At 48.1% G+C, this 16,812-nt stretch overlaps 3 protein-coding genes across 7 annotated transcripts in view; 2 read left to right on the top strand and 1 right to left on the bottom strand.

The window, feature by feature from the left end:
- LOC103838830 (33 kDa ribonucleoprotein, chloroplastic) overlaps window positions 1–16,274 on the top strand; it is a 31,912-nt gene extending 15,638 nt beyond the window's left edge. For all 5 annotated transcript variants that reach the window (XM_033280037.1, XM_033280036.1, XM_033280034.1 and 2 more), the window contains one exon: window positions 11,205–16,274. In XM_033280037.1, the coding sequence (XP_033135928.1) occupies window positions 13,200–15,683 (2,484 nt within the window). In that variant the 5' untranslated portion in view covers window positions 11,205–13,199 and the 3' untranslated portion in view covers window positions 15,684–16,274. The remainder of the gene's footprint in view (window positions 1–11,204) is intronic.
- On the top strand, window positions 90–6,677 carry LOC117128266. The gene is made up of 3 exons (XM_033280359.1): window positions 90–2,477; window positions 2,561–3,524; window positions 3,650–6,677. The coding sequence occupies exons 1-3, from the start codon at window positions 90–92 to the stop codon at window positions 5,962–5,964; spliced, it is 5,667 nt and encodes a 1,888-aa protein (XP_033136250.1). The 3' UTR covers window positions 5,965–6,677.
- Window positions 6,777–10,116, bottom strand: LOC103838858 (meiosis-specific protein ASY2). Its single transcript, XM_009115310.2, has 5 exons — window positions 9,156–10,116; window positions 8,956–9,090; window positions 8,148–8,875; window positions 8,018–8,104; window positions 6,777–7,946 (listed from the first exon to the last, which is right to left on the bottom strand). Exons 1-5 carry the CDS (start codon window positions 10,114–10,116, stop codon window positions 6,777–6,779), a joined length of 3,081 nt encoding a protein of 1,026 aa, XP_009113558.2.
- Window positions 16,275–16,812: the final 538 nt, after the last annotated feature.

The following is a 16,812-nucleotide window of genomic DNA, read 5'->3' as shown; positions in this document are numbered from 1 at the left end:
TCTTGAAGTTCATCTTTCTAATCAGTTGAATCTCGTACAAACAATTGGCGCCCACCGTGGGGCTGACTAAAGCAACGTTCTAGATCTACATGGCTCAAGACGACGCCGCCTTCGGCGCTCCAGGCGAGGAACCAACACCTACGCCTGCGGCCGCGCCACCCATCACCTCAGATTTCATGAGCTCCGTCATGGCTCGACTCGCTCGCCAAGACGAAGTCCAAAAGACAACCAATGACCAACTCGCTGCGTTGGTCGCGGCGCTCACAGCTCCTGATGGACAGACGAGCCGTCCCCAGCAGATACGCCGCCGCCTCTTCAACACAAACCCTACGGCAACCGGAGTCGACCATATCTCTGACGACTCGGAGCCTAACGAAGCCCTTCTCGCAGATGCTCTCCCAGCAGGTTCAGATCTTACGACAATACGCGAGCTCGCCGAGCTCAAACTCAGCCTTCAACAGATGGGCGAGAAGATCCACCAAGTAACCAGCGCAGCTCCGCAAATCGAGAGTGTACTCGCCGCAACCTCGCGTACTCCTTTTACTCGCGCGCTAACTAGCGTGCAACTCGGAAAGATAGAAAAGCTGCGCCTACCTAAGTATAAGTCCGGTGGAGACCCGGTGGAACATATGACAGCTTTTAACATCGCGATGGCGCGAGCTCGACTCCCTGACGACGAAAGGGACGCAGGTTACTGCCAGCTGTTCGTTGAGACTCTTCACGAGCAAGCCTTGACTTGGTTCTCCCAGTTGGAGGAGAACTCAATCGGATGTTTCCGCGACTTATCAGCAGCTTTTCTCAAGACATACATCATGTTCACAAAGCGCAGCGCCACCGCATCCAGCCTATGGAACCTCAATCAGAAGAAGGACCAGAGCCTGCGCGAGTACATGGAAAAATTCAAAGCCGTGGTGTCAAAGATTGAAATCCCAGACGGGATCGCTATCGACGCCTTGCGCAATACCTTATGGGTCCACTCTAAGTTCCGAGAAGACCTGTACCAGAACCTGACTAAGTCGCTCCAAGACGCTATCGCACGCTCTGATAACTTCATCCGGATGGAAGAAGACACCAATGCAATTCTCAGCAAGATGAGCACGCCCAAGGCTCCAGCGGCTAAGAACGCAAATACGCGACAAGAGCCGCGCCAGCACGCTCCAAACGACAAAAACGGTCGCAAAGACGGATACATGTATGTCGTCAACGAGAATAACGTACCGATCTCTACTCTCGTGGTTCGCGGAGAGGGGTGGAACAAGTGGGCAAGAGAACTCGAATCGCCCGACAAACAAGTCGACACTGTTTGCACCACCCAACCTACGGCGGGAGCCGGATCAACAGCGGGGCCTTCCAGGACTGTCGATCTCACCAAGCATTGCAAATATCACGACGTCAAGGGACACGATACAACGGAATGCAAATCTCTCTACGCACATTATCTCTCATCCCTTGCGAGCGGCGAGTTTAAGTTCGAGCCCTTGAAAGCTAAACCAAAGAACGATAAGAGCTGGAGCAAGAATAAGGAAAGAAGAACCCAGCGCAAAGCCACCGGCAAAGGTCGACAAAACGACGCTCCGCGACGAGACGACGAGGAAGAAACCCCAAAGGATAACGGCGAGGGAGACTCCTCAGCCGACGAAGAGCACCCGGCTAATCGCAGACGCATCGAGGTCATACTCTCTCAGCAATCCTTGTTGTCCGATGAAGAGAACGACGATGCACCTGTACCCGGAGATCTGAGAGACGTCCTTAAATGGAAGTTCGAATCAGAAAATGAAGGCGCTTCCAAGCACAGAGATCTCCGGACGATGCTGGATGCACGGAAGTCTCGGCGCATCTCGGCAAGCGACACTAACAACAACGAAGGGCCAATTAGCGACCTCCGAGATAAACTCAATGCCGGCGCATGCGATCTTCGCGTGAAGCTCAACCGTTCAAAACCAACTGACTTACGACGACAGTTGGAGCAAGTTAAAGGTCAGTCTCAACCTTCACCACCCGATACCAGCATATCCAAATATCTCCGCGCCTTACTAGACTCTAAGCGAGTACAAACGGGACAGTCTTTGAACGTTATCATGGGAGGCTCCCCCCCTAGCGGAGACTCAGTCCGTTCCGTGAAAGATTATCGTCGACAAGTTGCGACGTCCCAGAAATGGCCGACTAAACCGACAAGTCATCCTCCGATAACCTTCTCACCAGATGACGCTGAAGGTGTTCACGCGCCCCATAATGATCCACTCCTCGTCGTCCTTGGAATTGGAGAGTATGATGTCACCAAGATCCTTATCGACACCGGAAGTTCTGTCGACCTCATCTTCCGAGGAACTCTGCAGAAGATGGGAGTCGACCTCGACGACATAAAAGCGTCCTCCATAACGTTAACCGGCTTCAATGGGTCTTCCGAAACTATCTTGGGAACGATCCGCCTCCCGGTGCGTGCATGCGGCGTTACTCGAACTGTCAAGTTTGCCATCGTAAGCACAAAAGCTCCGTATCACGCTATACTCGGTACCCTTGGTTACACTCAATGCAAGCCATTCCTTCCACTTACCACCAGTGCGTCAAGTTCCCTGGCACGGACGGGAAGATTAAAACGTTCCGCGGGGATCAGAGGGCCGCCAGGGATCTCCTAGTCGCCACATTCAAACTTCAACGGTCGTCACTATCCGTTAACTCAGTATCTCCTCCAACCTCAAAAGTCTACTCTCAGGAAAGCGAAGTTCTCGAGTTACCTATTGACGACGTCGACCAGAGTCGAACCGTGAGGGTTGGCGCATACCTTTCTGAGGAAATGCAGCAGTCAGTTCTGGATTTTCTCAGAAAGAACGTGTCCACGTTCGCTTGGTCTATGGCAGACATGAAAGGTATTGATCCGACTATAACGACTCATGAACTAAACGTCGACCCAACGTTCAAACCTATCCGCCAGAAGAGACGTAAACTCGGTCCCGATAGGTCTAAGGCCGTAAATGAAGAACTCGACCGGTTACTCGGTGCAGGTTCGATTGCCGAAGTCCGCTACCCCGAATGGTTGGCGAATCCAGTAGTCGTCAAAAAGAAAAATGGCAAGTGGCGCGTCTGCGTCGACTTCACCGACTTGAATAAAGCCTGCCCAAAGGACAGCTACCCTCTTCCCAACATCGACCGTTTAGTCGAGTCTACGGCTGGAAACGAGAAGCTAACCTTCATGGACGCTTTCTCTGGATTCAACCAGATAATGATGCACCCGGATGATCGCGAGAAGACAGCCTTCATCACAGATAGGGGAACCTACTGCTATAAGGTTATGCCGTTCGGCTTGAAGAACGCCGGAGCAACCTACCAACGGCTCGTAAACAAGATGTTCGCAGATAAGTTGGGTATCACCATGGAAGTATACATCGACGACATGCTGGTTAAGTCGCTCCACGCCACGGATCACCTCCGCCACCTGCAAGAATGTTTCGAAACTCTCAACAAGTACGGCATGAAGCTGAACCCGGCAAAGTGCACGTTCGGAGTCTCCTCTGGCGAGTTCCTCGGCTACATTGTCACGCAGCGAGGAATTGAGGCGAACCCGAACAGATATCCGCGGTCCTGAACCTCCCGAGTCCGAGAAATAGTAGAGAAGTACAACGACTCACGGGGAGGATAGCCGCTCTAAACCGATTCATTTCCAGATCCACCGACAAGTGCTTGCCCTTCTACGATCTCCTGCGAGGAAACAAGAAGTTCATTTGGGACGAGAAGTGCGAGGAGGCATTTACTCAACTCAAGCAATACCTGACAACACCTCCTGTACTCGCTAAGCCGGACGTCGGTGATGTTCTATCTCTCTATGTTGCAGTATCACAAGCTGCAGTCAGCAGCGTCCTGATAAAAGAAGACCGCGGCGAGCAAAAGCCCATTTTCTATACGAGCCGGCGCATGACCGGGCCAGAGACGCGATACCCAACTCTGGAGAAGATGGCTTTAGCAGTCGTCGAAGCAGCGAGAAAGCTTCGACCCTATTTCCAGTCGCATTCGGTGGAGGTGTTGACTGATCAGCCTCTCCGAACGATACTCCAAAACACCAACAGATCTGGCAGACTCACAAAGTGGGCCATCGAACTCGGCGAACTCGATATCATCTACAAGAACCGCACAGCAGAGAAATCCCAGGTTCTCGCGGACTTCCTGGTCGAACTGGCCCCAGAATTGGAGCAAGATCTCACACTCCCAAGTTTGAACTGGACGCTGCACGTCGATGGATCATCGACCAACAAAGGAGCAGGTGCCGGAGTCCAATTACAGTCCCCGACCGGAGAGCTAATCAGACAGTCTTTTAGCTTTGGCTTTCCCGCTTCAAACAACGAAGCAGAATACGAATCTCTGATCGCCGGACTCCGCTTAGCAAAAGCCGTAAAAGCTAAACGACTAAACGCCTATTGCGACTCCCAGTTAGTCGCCAGTCAGTTCAGTGGCGACTACGATGCCCGCAACGATCGAATGGACGCCTATCTCAAAATAGTGCAAAGCCTGGCAGCAGAGTTTGAGTTCTTCGAACTCATCAAAGTTCCCAGAGGCGAAAACGTCTGCGCCGATGCCCTCGCGGCCCTTGGCAGCAAGCTTCATGATCAAGTTAAACGAACCATCCCGATACATCGTATCGAGAAACCAAGCATCGATATACTGACCGACCAAACCCTCGTTGCCCAGGTCGCCGAGCCCATTGCTCCAGACAACGACGGATTTGGCCCAGATTGGAGAACCGAGTTCATCGACTACCTCTCGAAGGGGGAACTCCCAGCAGAAAAATGGGCAGCTCGCCGGCTAAAAACCCGCAGCGCCCATTACGTCGTTCTTGACGATGAACTACACAGATGGACGGCGAGTAAAGTGCTCCTAAAATGCATCCATGGCGACGAGACAGCAAGGGTTATGGCAGAGACACATGAAGGCGCTGGCGGAAATCATTCGGGCGGACGTGCGTTAGCAATCAAAGTAAGAAGCTTAGGGTTCTTCTGGCCAACAATGAACGCTGATTGCGAGTCTTACGCAAGACGCTGCGACAAGTGCCAACGACACGCACCCAGCATCCATTGTCCAACCGAGATGTTGCGAACAACCACTGCTCCATACCCATTCATGCGATGGGCGATGGACATCATAGGACCACTTCCTTGTTCCCGCCAAAGACGCTTCATCCTCGTCCTCACCGACTACTTCACCAAATGGATCGAAGCCGAAGCATACGCTCAAGTCACAGACAAAGAAGTCCGCGGTTTCGTCTGGAAAAACATTATTTGCCGCCACGGTCTGCCCTATGAGATTGTCACCGACAACGGTTCGCAGTTCATGTCAGGCAACTTCAAGGAGTTCTGTGGCAAGTGGAACATTCGACTAAGCCCCTCTACTCCTCGTTACCCGCAAGGTAATGGCCAGGCAGAATCCTCCAACAAACTTATCATCGATGGCATTAAAAAGCGTCTGGACCTGAAGAAGGGTCACTGGGCTGATGAGCTCGATGGAGTCCTATGGAGTCATCGCACGACTCCACGAGGATCGACTAAATCGACACCTTTCTCTCTCGCTTACGGCGTCGAAGCCATGGCTCCTGCTGAAGTTAACGTTTCAAGCCTCCGACGTTCCAAAATACCTCAATACGTCGAGCTGAATAAGGAGATGCTACTTGATGCCCTCGATGAGATAGAAGAACGAAGAGATCAAGCCCTGCTGCGCATCCAAAATTACCAACATCAGATAGAGAGTTACTATAACAAAAAGGTCCGCGCACGACCTCTGGAACTCGGTGACCTCGTCATGCGCAAAGTGTTTGAGAACACCAAGGAACTCAACGCCGGTAAACTCGGCGCAAGATGGGAGGGACCTTACAAAATCATCAAAGTCATCAAGCCTGGCGTGTACCGACTACAAACGTCGCGCGGCGAAGAAGTCCCACGATCATGGAACTCAATGCACTTAAGACGCTTCTACCCGTAGGGGTATTCTTTTTAAAAAAAAAAAAAAAAACCCGAGTAGATACACCTCCGAGGTCACTTCTACTCAACCGAGTAAATGCGCTAACAACGGCCACTTTTACTTGGGAAAACACGAACTACGAATGGCTTGATCCTCAATCGAGGTACGTAGGCAGCCTTAACGGGCCCAGCTATACAAAACCAAAGTTAAAACCTTGTTTAGATCTCAATCGAGTAAACAATGATTTTCGCCTCTAACGGCTCCCAATCCTCCAGCAGAGGACACGCGGACGCTCACGCCCCTTTATCCATAGCTATGTCCTGATCAGACACTTAGCTCAAGGACCATACGGTCGCAAGTCACCTATGCCCAAGAGCATTGACCGGCCAGATAGAGTGAATCTTCGCCTTTCCTCGACTAACGCTTAACGGACTAGCTACCCGTTTACTCGATCGTCACTAAGAAAACGGACGAAAGAACCTTCCACTCTTAGATTCAGTCCCTTGCTTTCGAAACTTGAATACTCGCTTAGGCGTGATCTCAAATCGGAAATATAACAAGATCTGAACGAACCCTTTTTGGCGGTTTTGTTTCTTTATCTATTTGCAAAAGCTAAGGTTCAGAAATCTAAACGTTTCTAGCCGAGTATATCGCGAAACAGTAAGGATAACTGAAACACTACTTAGACAAATTGCAAATACAGATAAGGAAACACCAGAAAACGCCGACTAAAACAAAAAAGAAATATATGTCTAAGTCATACAACAACAAAGGCCCACCAAAGACCACGAATGATAGCATCCAAAGAAACAAATACAACAAGGAAAACAAAATCAAGCAACCGCGTCTTGATCATCCTTGTTCGATACATCCAGGTCAGGCGACTCCATAGTCCCTTCAGCAATGTGAGTGTTGAGGACTTCAATCTGCGCAGGAGGGTCCGGGGCCGACGGGTTCAAAGCCGCTTCTTCGATAAGCGCCGGAGATGACCTGTCCTCTTCCTGATTGCCCCCCTCGTCGTCTTCTCGTTCCTCAGACGAGGAAACTAAGACCGGGTCTTCAACGGCTACATCCCCTGTTCCCTCTTGAGCCGCACTGCCGCCTACTTCGGGGTCGTTCTCTTCGGGACGCTCCTCTACCGCAGTTCCTTTAGGGACAGTGACGCGCTTTGACAAAGCAGATGAAATATCAATCATTGGCTCGTCAATAGGGTCGTCAGCGGCCTCACGAGAAGTAATCAGTTGGGAAGCCGATTCATGGCCAATCAGACCAACATTCGACCCGTACGGATCAAGAGTCCCCATCAGTTCCTCGCTTACGAACCGAGAAGGGAGGTTGAGTGGAGAGAGGGCGAAATCAGCTTCTGAGAACAGATCGAGGCGAAGTTTAGCGACCTGAGCCTCGTGCAACTTCTCTTGCTCCGAGAAGATGTCTATCATTTCCTGCGGGATCGCCGTGCCGCTATCTCTTATCATCTCAAGACACTTCTTGGTTCCCGAAGCTTGCCCGTATAAACTCTTGGCCCTCTCCAACGCGTTAAGATGGTCCAGATAGCCCTTTACTCGGCCAAAAGAGCGAGTAGATTTGTCTGCCATAGCGGTCTGGACTCTGATTCTTTCACGAGTAACCTCCTGAATCCTAGAGTTCCTCAAGCGTTCCCTCTCCTTGACCAACGTTCCAACAACGGCATCCCTCTCCCCCTCTAACTCAGTTTTCTCCTTCTCAAGAGAAGCAACCAACCGCTCCAGACGAGCCTTCTCGCGTAAAGCATCCTTTTTTGCAAAACGATCAGACTTTAACTTGTCTTCTAGCTCTGCAAATTTGACCCGGAGGACTTCCTTCTCCTTGGCCCCCTTGTCGCTAGCCTTCTTGTTCTCAGCGCGTAACCTCTCTATCACGCCTAGTCGGGTCCGCGCAAGTTTTTCCGACGCGCCTAGCTGAACCATCGTCTGCTTGAGGGTACTATCGTACTTCTCAACAAGATAGTTCATACTCCCATCGCTCTGCGTAAAGCAATAAAAGACTTAGGAAATTTTTAAGAAAGAAAAAGGGAAATAAGGGAAAGCGAGTTTACCCGTTTGCTCGCCATAGCCGCGTCAATGTACTCCTTTTTGAAGTACAAGTCGTCGATCGGCGGCAACTCTTTGGTCCCGCCACGGATCTGACGGGTCAGTTCATCACATTGAAGTGGATTCAGAACCAACGGAGTCCTCGTCGTAAAGGAACTCTACGCGATCCGAAAATCCTCTTCCTCCTCCCGCCTTCTGCGGAAGCGAACCTCCGCTTTCAACACCCGTCTTCCTCGCAGAAGAAGAAGGGGCTCCCCTACTCAACGAAGATTCATCCCGTGAGCCATCTCCGGTTTCGGTAGCCGGTCCCCCACTTCTAGAAGGGATCCCGGGAGCAGAAGTCCCATCGTCTTCCGCGGTCGTTTTCTTCGATCTCTTCTTGGGACGTTCCTCAGATGATCCCCGAGTAGAATCGGTTGGATCGTTTCTTTCCGCATCATCATCCCCCGCGGCAGTTGAGGTCTCCAAAACCTCAACAGAAGCCTCCTCACGAGACCTTTTCTTGCTCTCCTTTTTCTTCTTCTTCTTCTTAGCCGCGACTTCAGAGGCATCAGCAGAGGATGGTGCCTCCTCCAAAGGGACACTCCTTTTCTTGGCCTTATTGGCCTTCTTTTTTGGGGAACTTTGAGCTGGCGGCTCAGAGTTCGCATCTCCATCTGCGGGAACAGGCTTGACCTCTGAGGCACCGGCAGAAGACGACTTCGTTGAGAGCATTTGAAGCTTCCCTTTCAACAGGGCACTCAAGTCGGGAACTCCCTCCATCTTTCTAGCTTTGTTGAGGAGCTTTTGTTGTTTCCGAGTAAACAGGGATAGACGTGATTTGCGGGGACCGAGTACACAAGGAAGTCTCGATTCCCAGTCAACTGTAAAAGCAAAAGAAATCAGACACGAAAGCTACGAAAAAGGTTCAAGAGCATCTCCCTAAGGTGAACAGCAACTTTACCTCTAGCGATCCTAGGTTGCTGCCGACGTATCCACTCCCGACTAAGATCCGGCCACCTGAGATGACTATGCGTCGCGATCAGTTGGGCAGTTTCGAAGAATTTCTCGGGATAGGCAATCGTATTGGGATGACGAACTGCAAAAGAAAAAGGGAGCATTAGAACCATCAACCGGAATACGAGTAAACAGACAAATCTCTACCAAGTTGCTGATTCCATAAAACGCGATAATCGTCCCCCAGCGGCTCCTCGAAGGCATGCTCGTCGGACTTAATGTAGAAGTATGCGCGTTGCCAATCTTGCGTCTTGTTGGGATGACCCGTCAAAACGTTGTAACTCGCTCGCATCTTTATTGAAAAGATCCCGTTTGGCTCCGCCTTCGTGAAAGTCAGCTCCTCGAACACCCTCACGCTCATCGAAACATCCATCTCCGCTGCCATAACCATCAACATGACGGCTATGCGCAGCGACCCGTTCAGCAGCTGAGAAATGGCGATGTCCCGACGAAACGCGTAAGACGTGATCAATCTGGGGATTGGGAACCAGAGCTTCGTCTGATCCTTGAAGTAAGATTCGTACACGCATTGGTAACCAACTGGTGGCGACCACGGCCGCTGCTCGGTTGACGGAATAAGGAAGGTGACTCCAGCGCCACCATTCTCCCTTAGCAAATTCTTCACGGCCTCGTTGGAAGAACAGGAACTGAAAACGTTTCCCCACGATTGAACTCGCGGGTCGCGTAACGCTTCGGGAGGCAGCAAAGGTAGTTCTTCGAAAATCCCACCGGGGTGGTATATCACAGGGCGGCAGTCTACTTCGTCGAACGGAACACTTCTCGGTGCGGGAAGACGGTCTGACTGGTCGAAACGAGCCCTCCGATGAGCCCGTCTCCTGGGTCTTACGACTAGGCTAGGCGCTTCAGAACCACTCGCCTCTCTATCCTCGTCCTCAGCGTTTTCTTCGATTTCTTCGCGAAACTGCCTATGGGCGTCAGCGACCAAAAGACGCTGGGAAAGGCTCATGTTCTCCGTATCCCGCAGAGCGTCACGATGGATTATGTCAAAATCGTCCAACGGACCCCCGTCCGCATCCCTAGCAGGGCTCGGCGAAGTAGCTATATCTTTTCCTTTTTCCTCACGCGATAACCGATTCCCTGAAGCCATATCCTTTCTACTCGGGGGGACGACTAAACCAGCTAGATCCTAAGCGGAAAACCCTACGCTACAGAAGGCTTATCTAGAGAGAGAAAATAAAAGTAGAGAGAAGGGAGAGAAAGTGGAATACCTGAGTCTGCAGAGAAGAATGACGAAAGCAAAGGAGAGACGCCGATTTATAGCAAAAACGAAGGCACACTCTCCGAAGTGTAATCATTAGGTCTACAAAGGCCTAAATGGGCTTCAAAGGCCGCCTAAATGCCCAAAATCTTACTCGCGACGGTTCAGTTTCTCGCTCGAACCGGTTCCAATTGAGAAATTCAACCAAAACCAATACCCGGTTTCGATCTGAACCGGTTTGCGATTTGAACCGGCTTGCCGAAGTTAACCGGTTTGTGTCGATCCCCGAGCTCTTAGTTCGAGAAGTTTGCCTCCCGAGTAAAACATGATGCATCGTGGAAGTCGCGGCTTGGAGCGACTAGATATACCGCGCGACTAAAACCACATACTGGCGAAGCGAGCTGTCACTGGCACTAGGACCTGTTATATGAACGAACCTGACCTACAAATTCACTGAGACCGACAAGCCGCTCACAAGTGAACCGGGGGGGACTTATTGTAGGAGATGGATTACATCCCTCCACAAGGCCCATCAAATAACAGGCCCTAGCCCGGCAAGCTCGGCTGAGTTTAGTCGGCTTAGCGGCTAAAGACGTCGGCTCGACTCTAGAGTACTTTAAGCTGATCGGCCAAGCTGATCAATTATACTCGGCTTAGAGGGAACAGTACCAAGGCCCGCATACTCGGGCTTTGGTGACAGGGCCCAAAGGACAGTACGATTAGGGCATCACGGACAAGGGGACTATAAAAAGGAAGGAAGAGGCAACGAAGAGAGGACTTTGGACAACCTACACACTAAGGGCTAGATTTAGGGTTTCCTATCGATCACTCTGATCTTGTTGTTTAGACCTCTAATCTTGTCTCCTTATTTTCCGACAATCTTGTAATCTCTTGTCTGATTCTAATAAAAACGTCTTTAGTCACCCCATCTTGAAGTTCATCTTTCTAATCAGCTGAATCTCGTACAAACAGTGAAGCGAAGGTGGAGGTGGGTGAACCAACCGGAGGGGAGGTGGGAGCTGCCGTGGGAGTGACGCGTGATGGAGTTGGTGCGGCGGTTCTTGGAGGCTGTGATATTGGAGGAGTGGCGGGAAGAGGAGATCTTGTTGGAGATGGTCCCGGAGCCTGAGCTATTACTGATGAAGCTATGAGAGCGAGGAGGAGGAAAACGACGATGGATTTTGAGGCCATAGATTCGTACTTTGAGATTACGACAAGAAGGAGAGAGAGACGAGAGGTAAAAGTTATGTTTCGAGAAAAGAGAAGATGAAGTGGCTTTATATATTGAAGACTGGAGAGGAGAGAGTTACGTGAGAGAGTCAGAGATGTGCTGTAAACGCAACAACAAATGTTTATTGTGCTGTACTAATTTATTTGATAAAATGTTTAGTTAGCTATTTTCTTCCTTTTCTTTTTTTTTTTGAATATTTGATAGTTATGTTTTTTTTTGTTTACTCATTTTTATCAATAACAACCATTTTATTTAGTCATATATAAATTAACTTTTATTTTATTTTAATATTTGATGTCGTATATTATGTAATATTAATAATTTAATTGTCGAACATTATTTAGATTTGATATATGATCATATTTGATAAGTAATCTATGAAATTTTTTTAGTTGATTAAAGTAAATTCAGTGATATTATTTCAATATATATAATATATGATAAGTAAGATTATTTAGATTTCTTACTTGTTGACAAAAAGAAAAAAATTAGGTTTCTTATTTAGTTTATGATAACCTGGTTTGTATGTGATTAATTGGTTTTATATATGATCATATTTGCATTCTTCAAGTTATAAAATTCTTTACAAAATATGCAGGAAAAGGTAAATTGATAATTTAACGTTGATACAATTTGTTTAATGGTTTGTGGCTGAGTTTAACTAATCCTTATGTATTAAAAGAGAATCATTTGTCACTAATGTATCTATTTTTTCCCGAGTGCAGCGGGCTCAGGATATGCCTCGCCAAAACTGGAGTCGTGATGCTCTGGTAAATGCTAGACCCTCCCAGCAGTCGTCGCTGCAGAACCGGGAGCTGCAATCTTCACGATATTATACGTCTAAGCCGGTAAGGTATGATGATAAGAGTACGCGAGGACAGGGGCCTCGCTACTGGGAGAACGACAGCAGTCGGGGTCGTCACTCGGATAGGATTATCCGTAGCAGAGACGATCATTTAGGGAGGAACAGGTATGGTAGGGCACGGGTTAATCCTGGTCCCTATGCGCGTCCAAACGAGAAGGCATGGAAAGTGAAACCGAAGACGCATGAAGTGGGAAGGGGTCAGTCTGCTGTTGATGAGGATGCAATGATTCGAGGAGCTACGTCCGGTGAGATAGTTCCTTATGAACAATCTCCTGAGCACAAATCACGTTCCATAGTTGATTCGGCTGCGATGAGGAGTGGTGCAAAAACAAGCAACAGAAAGTTAGCAAGCACCATTGTGACTCCGGTGCGTGCAGATCATCCTATGGAGGAAAACGTTACTTTACGTGATAGGGGTGAGGCTAGAGCTCTCGCGTTCTCCCCTAATGGCGAGCCGAGTCATGCCGATGACCTTATCATTGGGGCGCTGAGTGATATGGAGATAATGGAACAGTCTGATGGTACACTGATGGCTGATGGAGATGATGGCGAGGACCTGCTAGGCTTAGATCTTATGGAGTTGGAGGATAGACAACCTCAACTGCGGTCTCTTCAGGACTTGGGACGGCGTAGCAGCTCGAGGTCATCACGGACTAATAAGCTGGGTGCGAAACGTAGTGCCCCTTTGGGCATTAATAACAGGAAGTTCGAGATCCTTCGTAGGGGATCTCCAAGCAAACGATCAACGGCCACAGTCTCTCATGTAGCTGAGGGTGGTGAAAAGCCACGACGTCATAATGGCTCTAGTAAGGAAAAAGAGAAGGCGTCAAAACATGATGGTTTGATGAGTTCCAAATACTCATCGCGACGCCATCAATGAAGACAATCAGTTGGAACTGTCGGGGGATTGGGAACGACCTCACAGTTCGACGCCTTACGGAGATGTGTCAGAAGCATCGCCCAGGACTTGTGTTCCTTTCTGAAACAAAGAACAGGAGGCTGATGTTGCAAAACATTCAGGCCGACTTAGGGTTTGATCATTTGTTTACTGTTGAGCCACTTGGTCTCAGCGGAGGTTTAGCTTTATTTTTTATGGATGAATTTCAAGTTAATGTTTTATTTTCGAATAACCGTATGATTGACATTGAGGCAGTCATTGATGGAATAAAAATCTATATGACATTTGTTTATGGGGATCCTGTATTAGAAAGACGTGATCAAGTTTGGGAACGTCTTACGCGTTTCTCAACAACAAGATCTGGACCTTGGTTTATGATAGGGGATTTCAATGAAATTACGGGTCATGATGAAAAAGTAGGAGGAAGACAACGGGCTGATAGTTCTTTCCTGCCTTTTAAGCAGATGCTTAGTGATTGTGGAATGCTAGAGTTCCCTTTCACGGGAGATATGCTTTCATGGGTAGGTAAAAGAGCAGGTGGAATGACCGTTAGATGTCGCTTAGACAGGGCAGTAGGAAATGCAGATTGGCATGAGAAGTTTCCTCACTCGAGTGTCAAGTATATGAGATTGTGGGGATCGGATCATCGTCCGGTTCTCGCAGATATACTCGTAAAACCAATGAGGAGATCAAAAAAATTTAAGTTTGATAAAAGATGGTTAGACAACGAGGAGCTAAGGCAGGTCATCCTGGAGGGATGGAAATCTCCTGATTTACCTCCAGAAGCGACTATTATGGAACATATCTCTAGCTGTCGAAAAGCTTTAGGGGAATGGAGGAGGCAGCATAATGTCAACTCTGCGAGACTGGTGGAGGAATTGAAAGAGAAAGTGGAGGGCATGTATGCGGATGACAATGCTACCACTGAAGAAATTGCCTCAGCATTGAAGGACCTCTCTAATGCTCTTAAAGCAGAAGAAATGTTCTGGAAACAGAAGAGTCGAGTGTTCTGGCTAAGAGAGGGGGATAGAAATACAAAGTTTTTTCATGCACTAACAAAACAGAGAAGAGCCAGGAATAAAATTACGCAGCTCCAAGATGTGAATGGAAATATAGTTGAGGATGAAGAGGGTTTAGTAGCCATTGCTACTAGTTACTTTAGACAGATCTTTGAATCGTCTAACCCTGAGGACATTGAAGAGGCGTTAGCTCAAGTTCCTACGACAATCACTGGGGCAATGAATGAGAACCTTACAGCTCCGGTAACGGAATGGGAGGTCAAACTGGCTCTTTTTGCTATGCATCCAGAGAAGGCTCCAGGACCAGATGGGATGACTGCGCTATTCTATCAGAAATTCTGGGATATTGTAAAGGATGATTTAACTCTTATGGTTAATAACTTCCTTATCGAGGGAACGGTGGTGAATGGATTAAATGATACAAATATATGTCTCATCCCGAAGACGGCCAAGCCGAATGATATGGCTCAATTCCGGCCAATAAGCTTGTGTAATGTAAGCTATAAAATAATTTCGAAGGTCTTATGCCAGAGATTAAAGAAAGTGCTACCAGGCTTGATTTCAGAGACCCAGTCAGCCTTTGTTGCTGGGAGACAGATTTCAAACAATATTATGATTGCCCAAGAAATGTTCCATGCGCTGAGGACTAAACCAAGTGGTCGCAGTAAAAGGATGGCTATTAAGACGGACATGAGCAAAGCATATGACAGAATGGAGTGGTCATTCATTGAAGCCGTCATGCGCAAAATGGGTTTCTCAGAGACGTGGATAACCTGGATAATGCGATGCATTACGTCGGTAAAGTATAAGGTGCTTATGAATGGTCAACCAAGAGGAAATATCGTTCCTGGTAGAGGCTTAAGACAAGGAGATCCTTTGTCTCCTTTCATCTTTATTCTATGCACGGAAGCGCTCGCTAGCCTTCTTAATCATGCAGAGAATCAAGGGAAGATAACGGGGATGCGTGTCACACGCGCGTGCCCTTCGGTATCTCACCTTCTCTTTGCTGATGATAGCCTTTTCTTCTGTAAGGCGGAGCCCCGTGAATGTGAAGAAGTAATGAAAGTAGTCAGGAAATATGGTAAAGCTTCTGGCCAATGTATCAACTTCGATAAGTCGTCCTTACTCTTTGGTAAGCGGATCAATGCAAATACCAGGCAAGAGATCAAAGATGCAATGGGTATACAAAACGAAGGAGGGATGGGAACCTACTTAGGTATCCCAGAAGATATAAGTGGATCCAAATGCAAATTGTTTGCATTCCTCAAGGACAAGTTAATGCACAGGGTAAATGGATGGACGGGTAGGTGGCTTTCAAAAGGAGGGAAGGAAGTTCTGATAAAATCTATTATGCTAGCTCTTCCGACTTATGTCATGTCTACTTTCCTGCTCCCTTTAGAGATATGTGAAAACCTAGCTAGTGCCATCGCACGGTTCTGGTGAAGTTCAAACCCACCAAAGAGAGGAATTCACTGGGCGAAATGGGAAAAAGTTTGCCTACCAAGGGAGGAAGGAGGGATTGGGTTTCGTATGATCCATGAGTTCAATCTGGCATTGTTGGCAAAACAACTATGGAGGTTGGTTCAATTCCCAGACTCATTGGTCGCTCGGGTCTTGAAGGGGAGATACTACAGATTAACCTCACCGCTGAGAGTAAACTCTGCTAGCTGCCCATCTTATGTGTGGACTAGCATTTCTGCTGCAAGGAAGCTGTTATTGCTGGGAATCAGACAGAAGATACACTCAGGTTATGAAGTAAAGGTGTGGGAGCATCCGTGGATCCCAACGATCCCAGCGAGGCCGACTGTCCCTGTGGCACCAGTAATGCATCCTAACATGAGAGTAAGCGTTCTCATTGATCAGATAGGGAAGGAGTGGGATGTGGGATTATTGGAGAATTATAAATCCCGAGGACATACCGCTTATAAGGAGTTTGGCCATAAGTTCGACTTCAATAATCTCCGTCAAGATCCCGTAGAAATCTGTTTCCCCTTTCACACATATTCCATAGTTACTGGTCGCCCGCTGTCTACCATACTCATATGTGTGAAAAGTGTAGCCTCGTGTGAAATACATCTGTGATGTGGTGACCTTTACAAGTGGAGATTGAATTACTTCGTGTAACCACTTAGGATAATCTGCATCGTCGTCATAATCAACCTGCAAAAATAAAGAGAACATTAAAATACAAATCATGTATGAAAAAATAGTTTGAGTTATAATACCTGATTCCGCAACCACTTAATGAAGTGCTGATCTTTCCTTTTGTCTACGTCACTTGTGGATATACCAGGAAATGTTTCTTCGACTTGAGAAACAAATAGGCTGTAAAATTAATCACATTTCATAGGAATGAATCTCTTGCAATTATATAATTAATTATATGTGTTTTGAAGTGTCCATATATGTTACCTTTCAAAATAACGCATCAATGGATCCTCGCAATTGAGTAGAATATAGGTGTGTGCACTATGAGCGTCTTGTTCACTCGACCACCAAACCTCTTTAGACTTCCCACCGAGTCGTCCAATCTGGCTAAAGATCTCTGGAACACCAGCAACTGCATATGTTG

Source organism: Brassica rapa, chromosome A09 (assembly GCF_000309985.2).
Source record: "Brassica rapa cultivar Chiifu-401-42 chromosome A09, CAAS_Brap_v3.01, whole genome shotgun sequence".
In the NCBI taxonomy this organism is placed as follows: Eukaryota; Viridiplantae; Streptophyta; class Magnoliopsida; order Brassicales; family Brassicaceae; genus Brassica; species Brassica rapa.
Note: the sequence above shows the minus strand (reverse complement) of the source record. Positions and strands in the feature narration are given on the sequence as shown.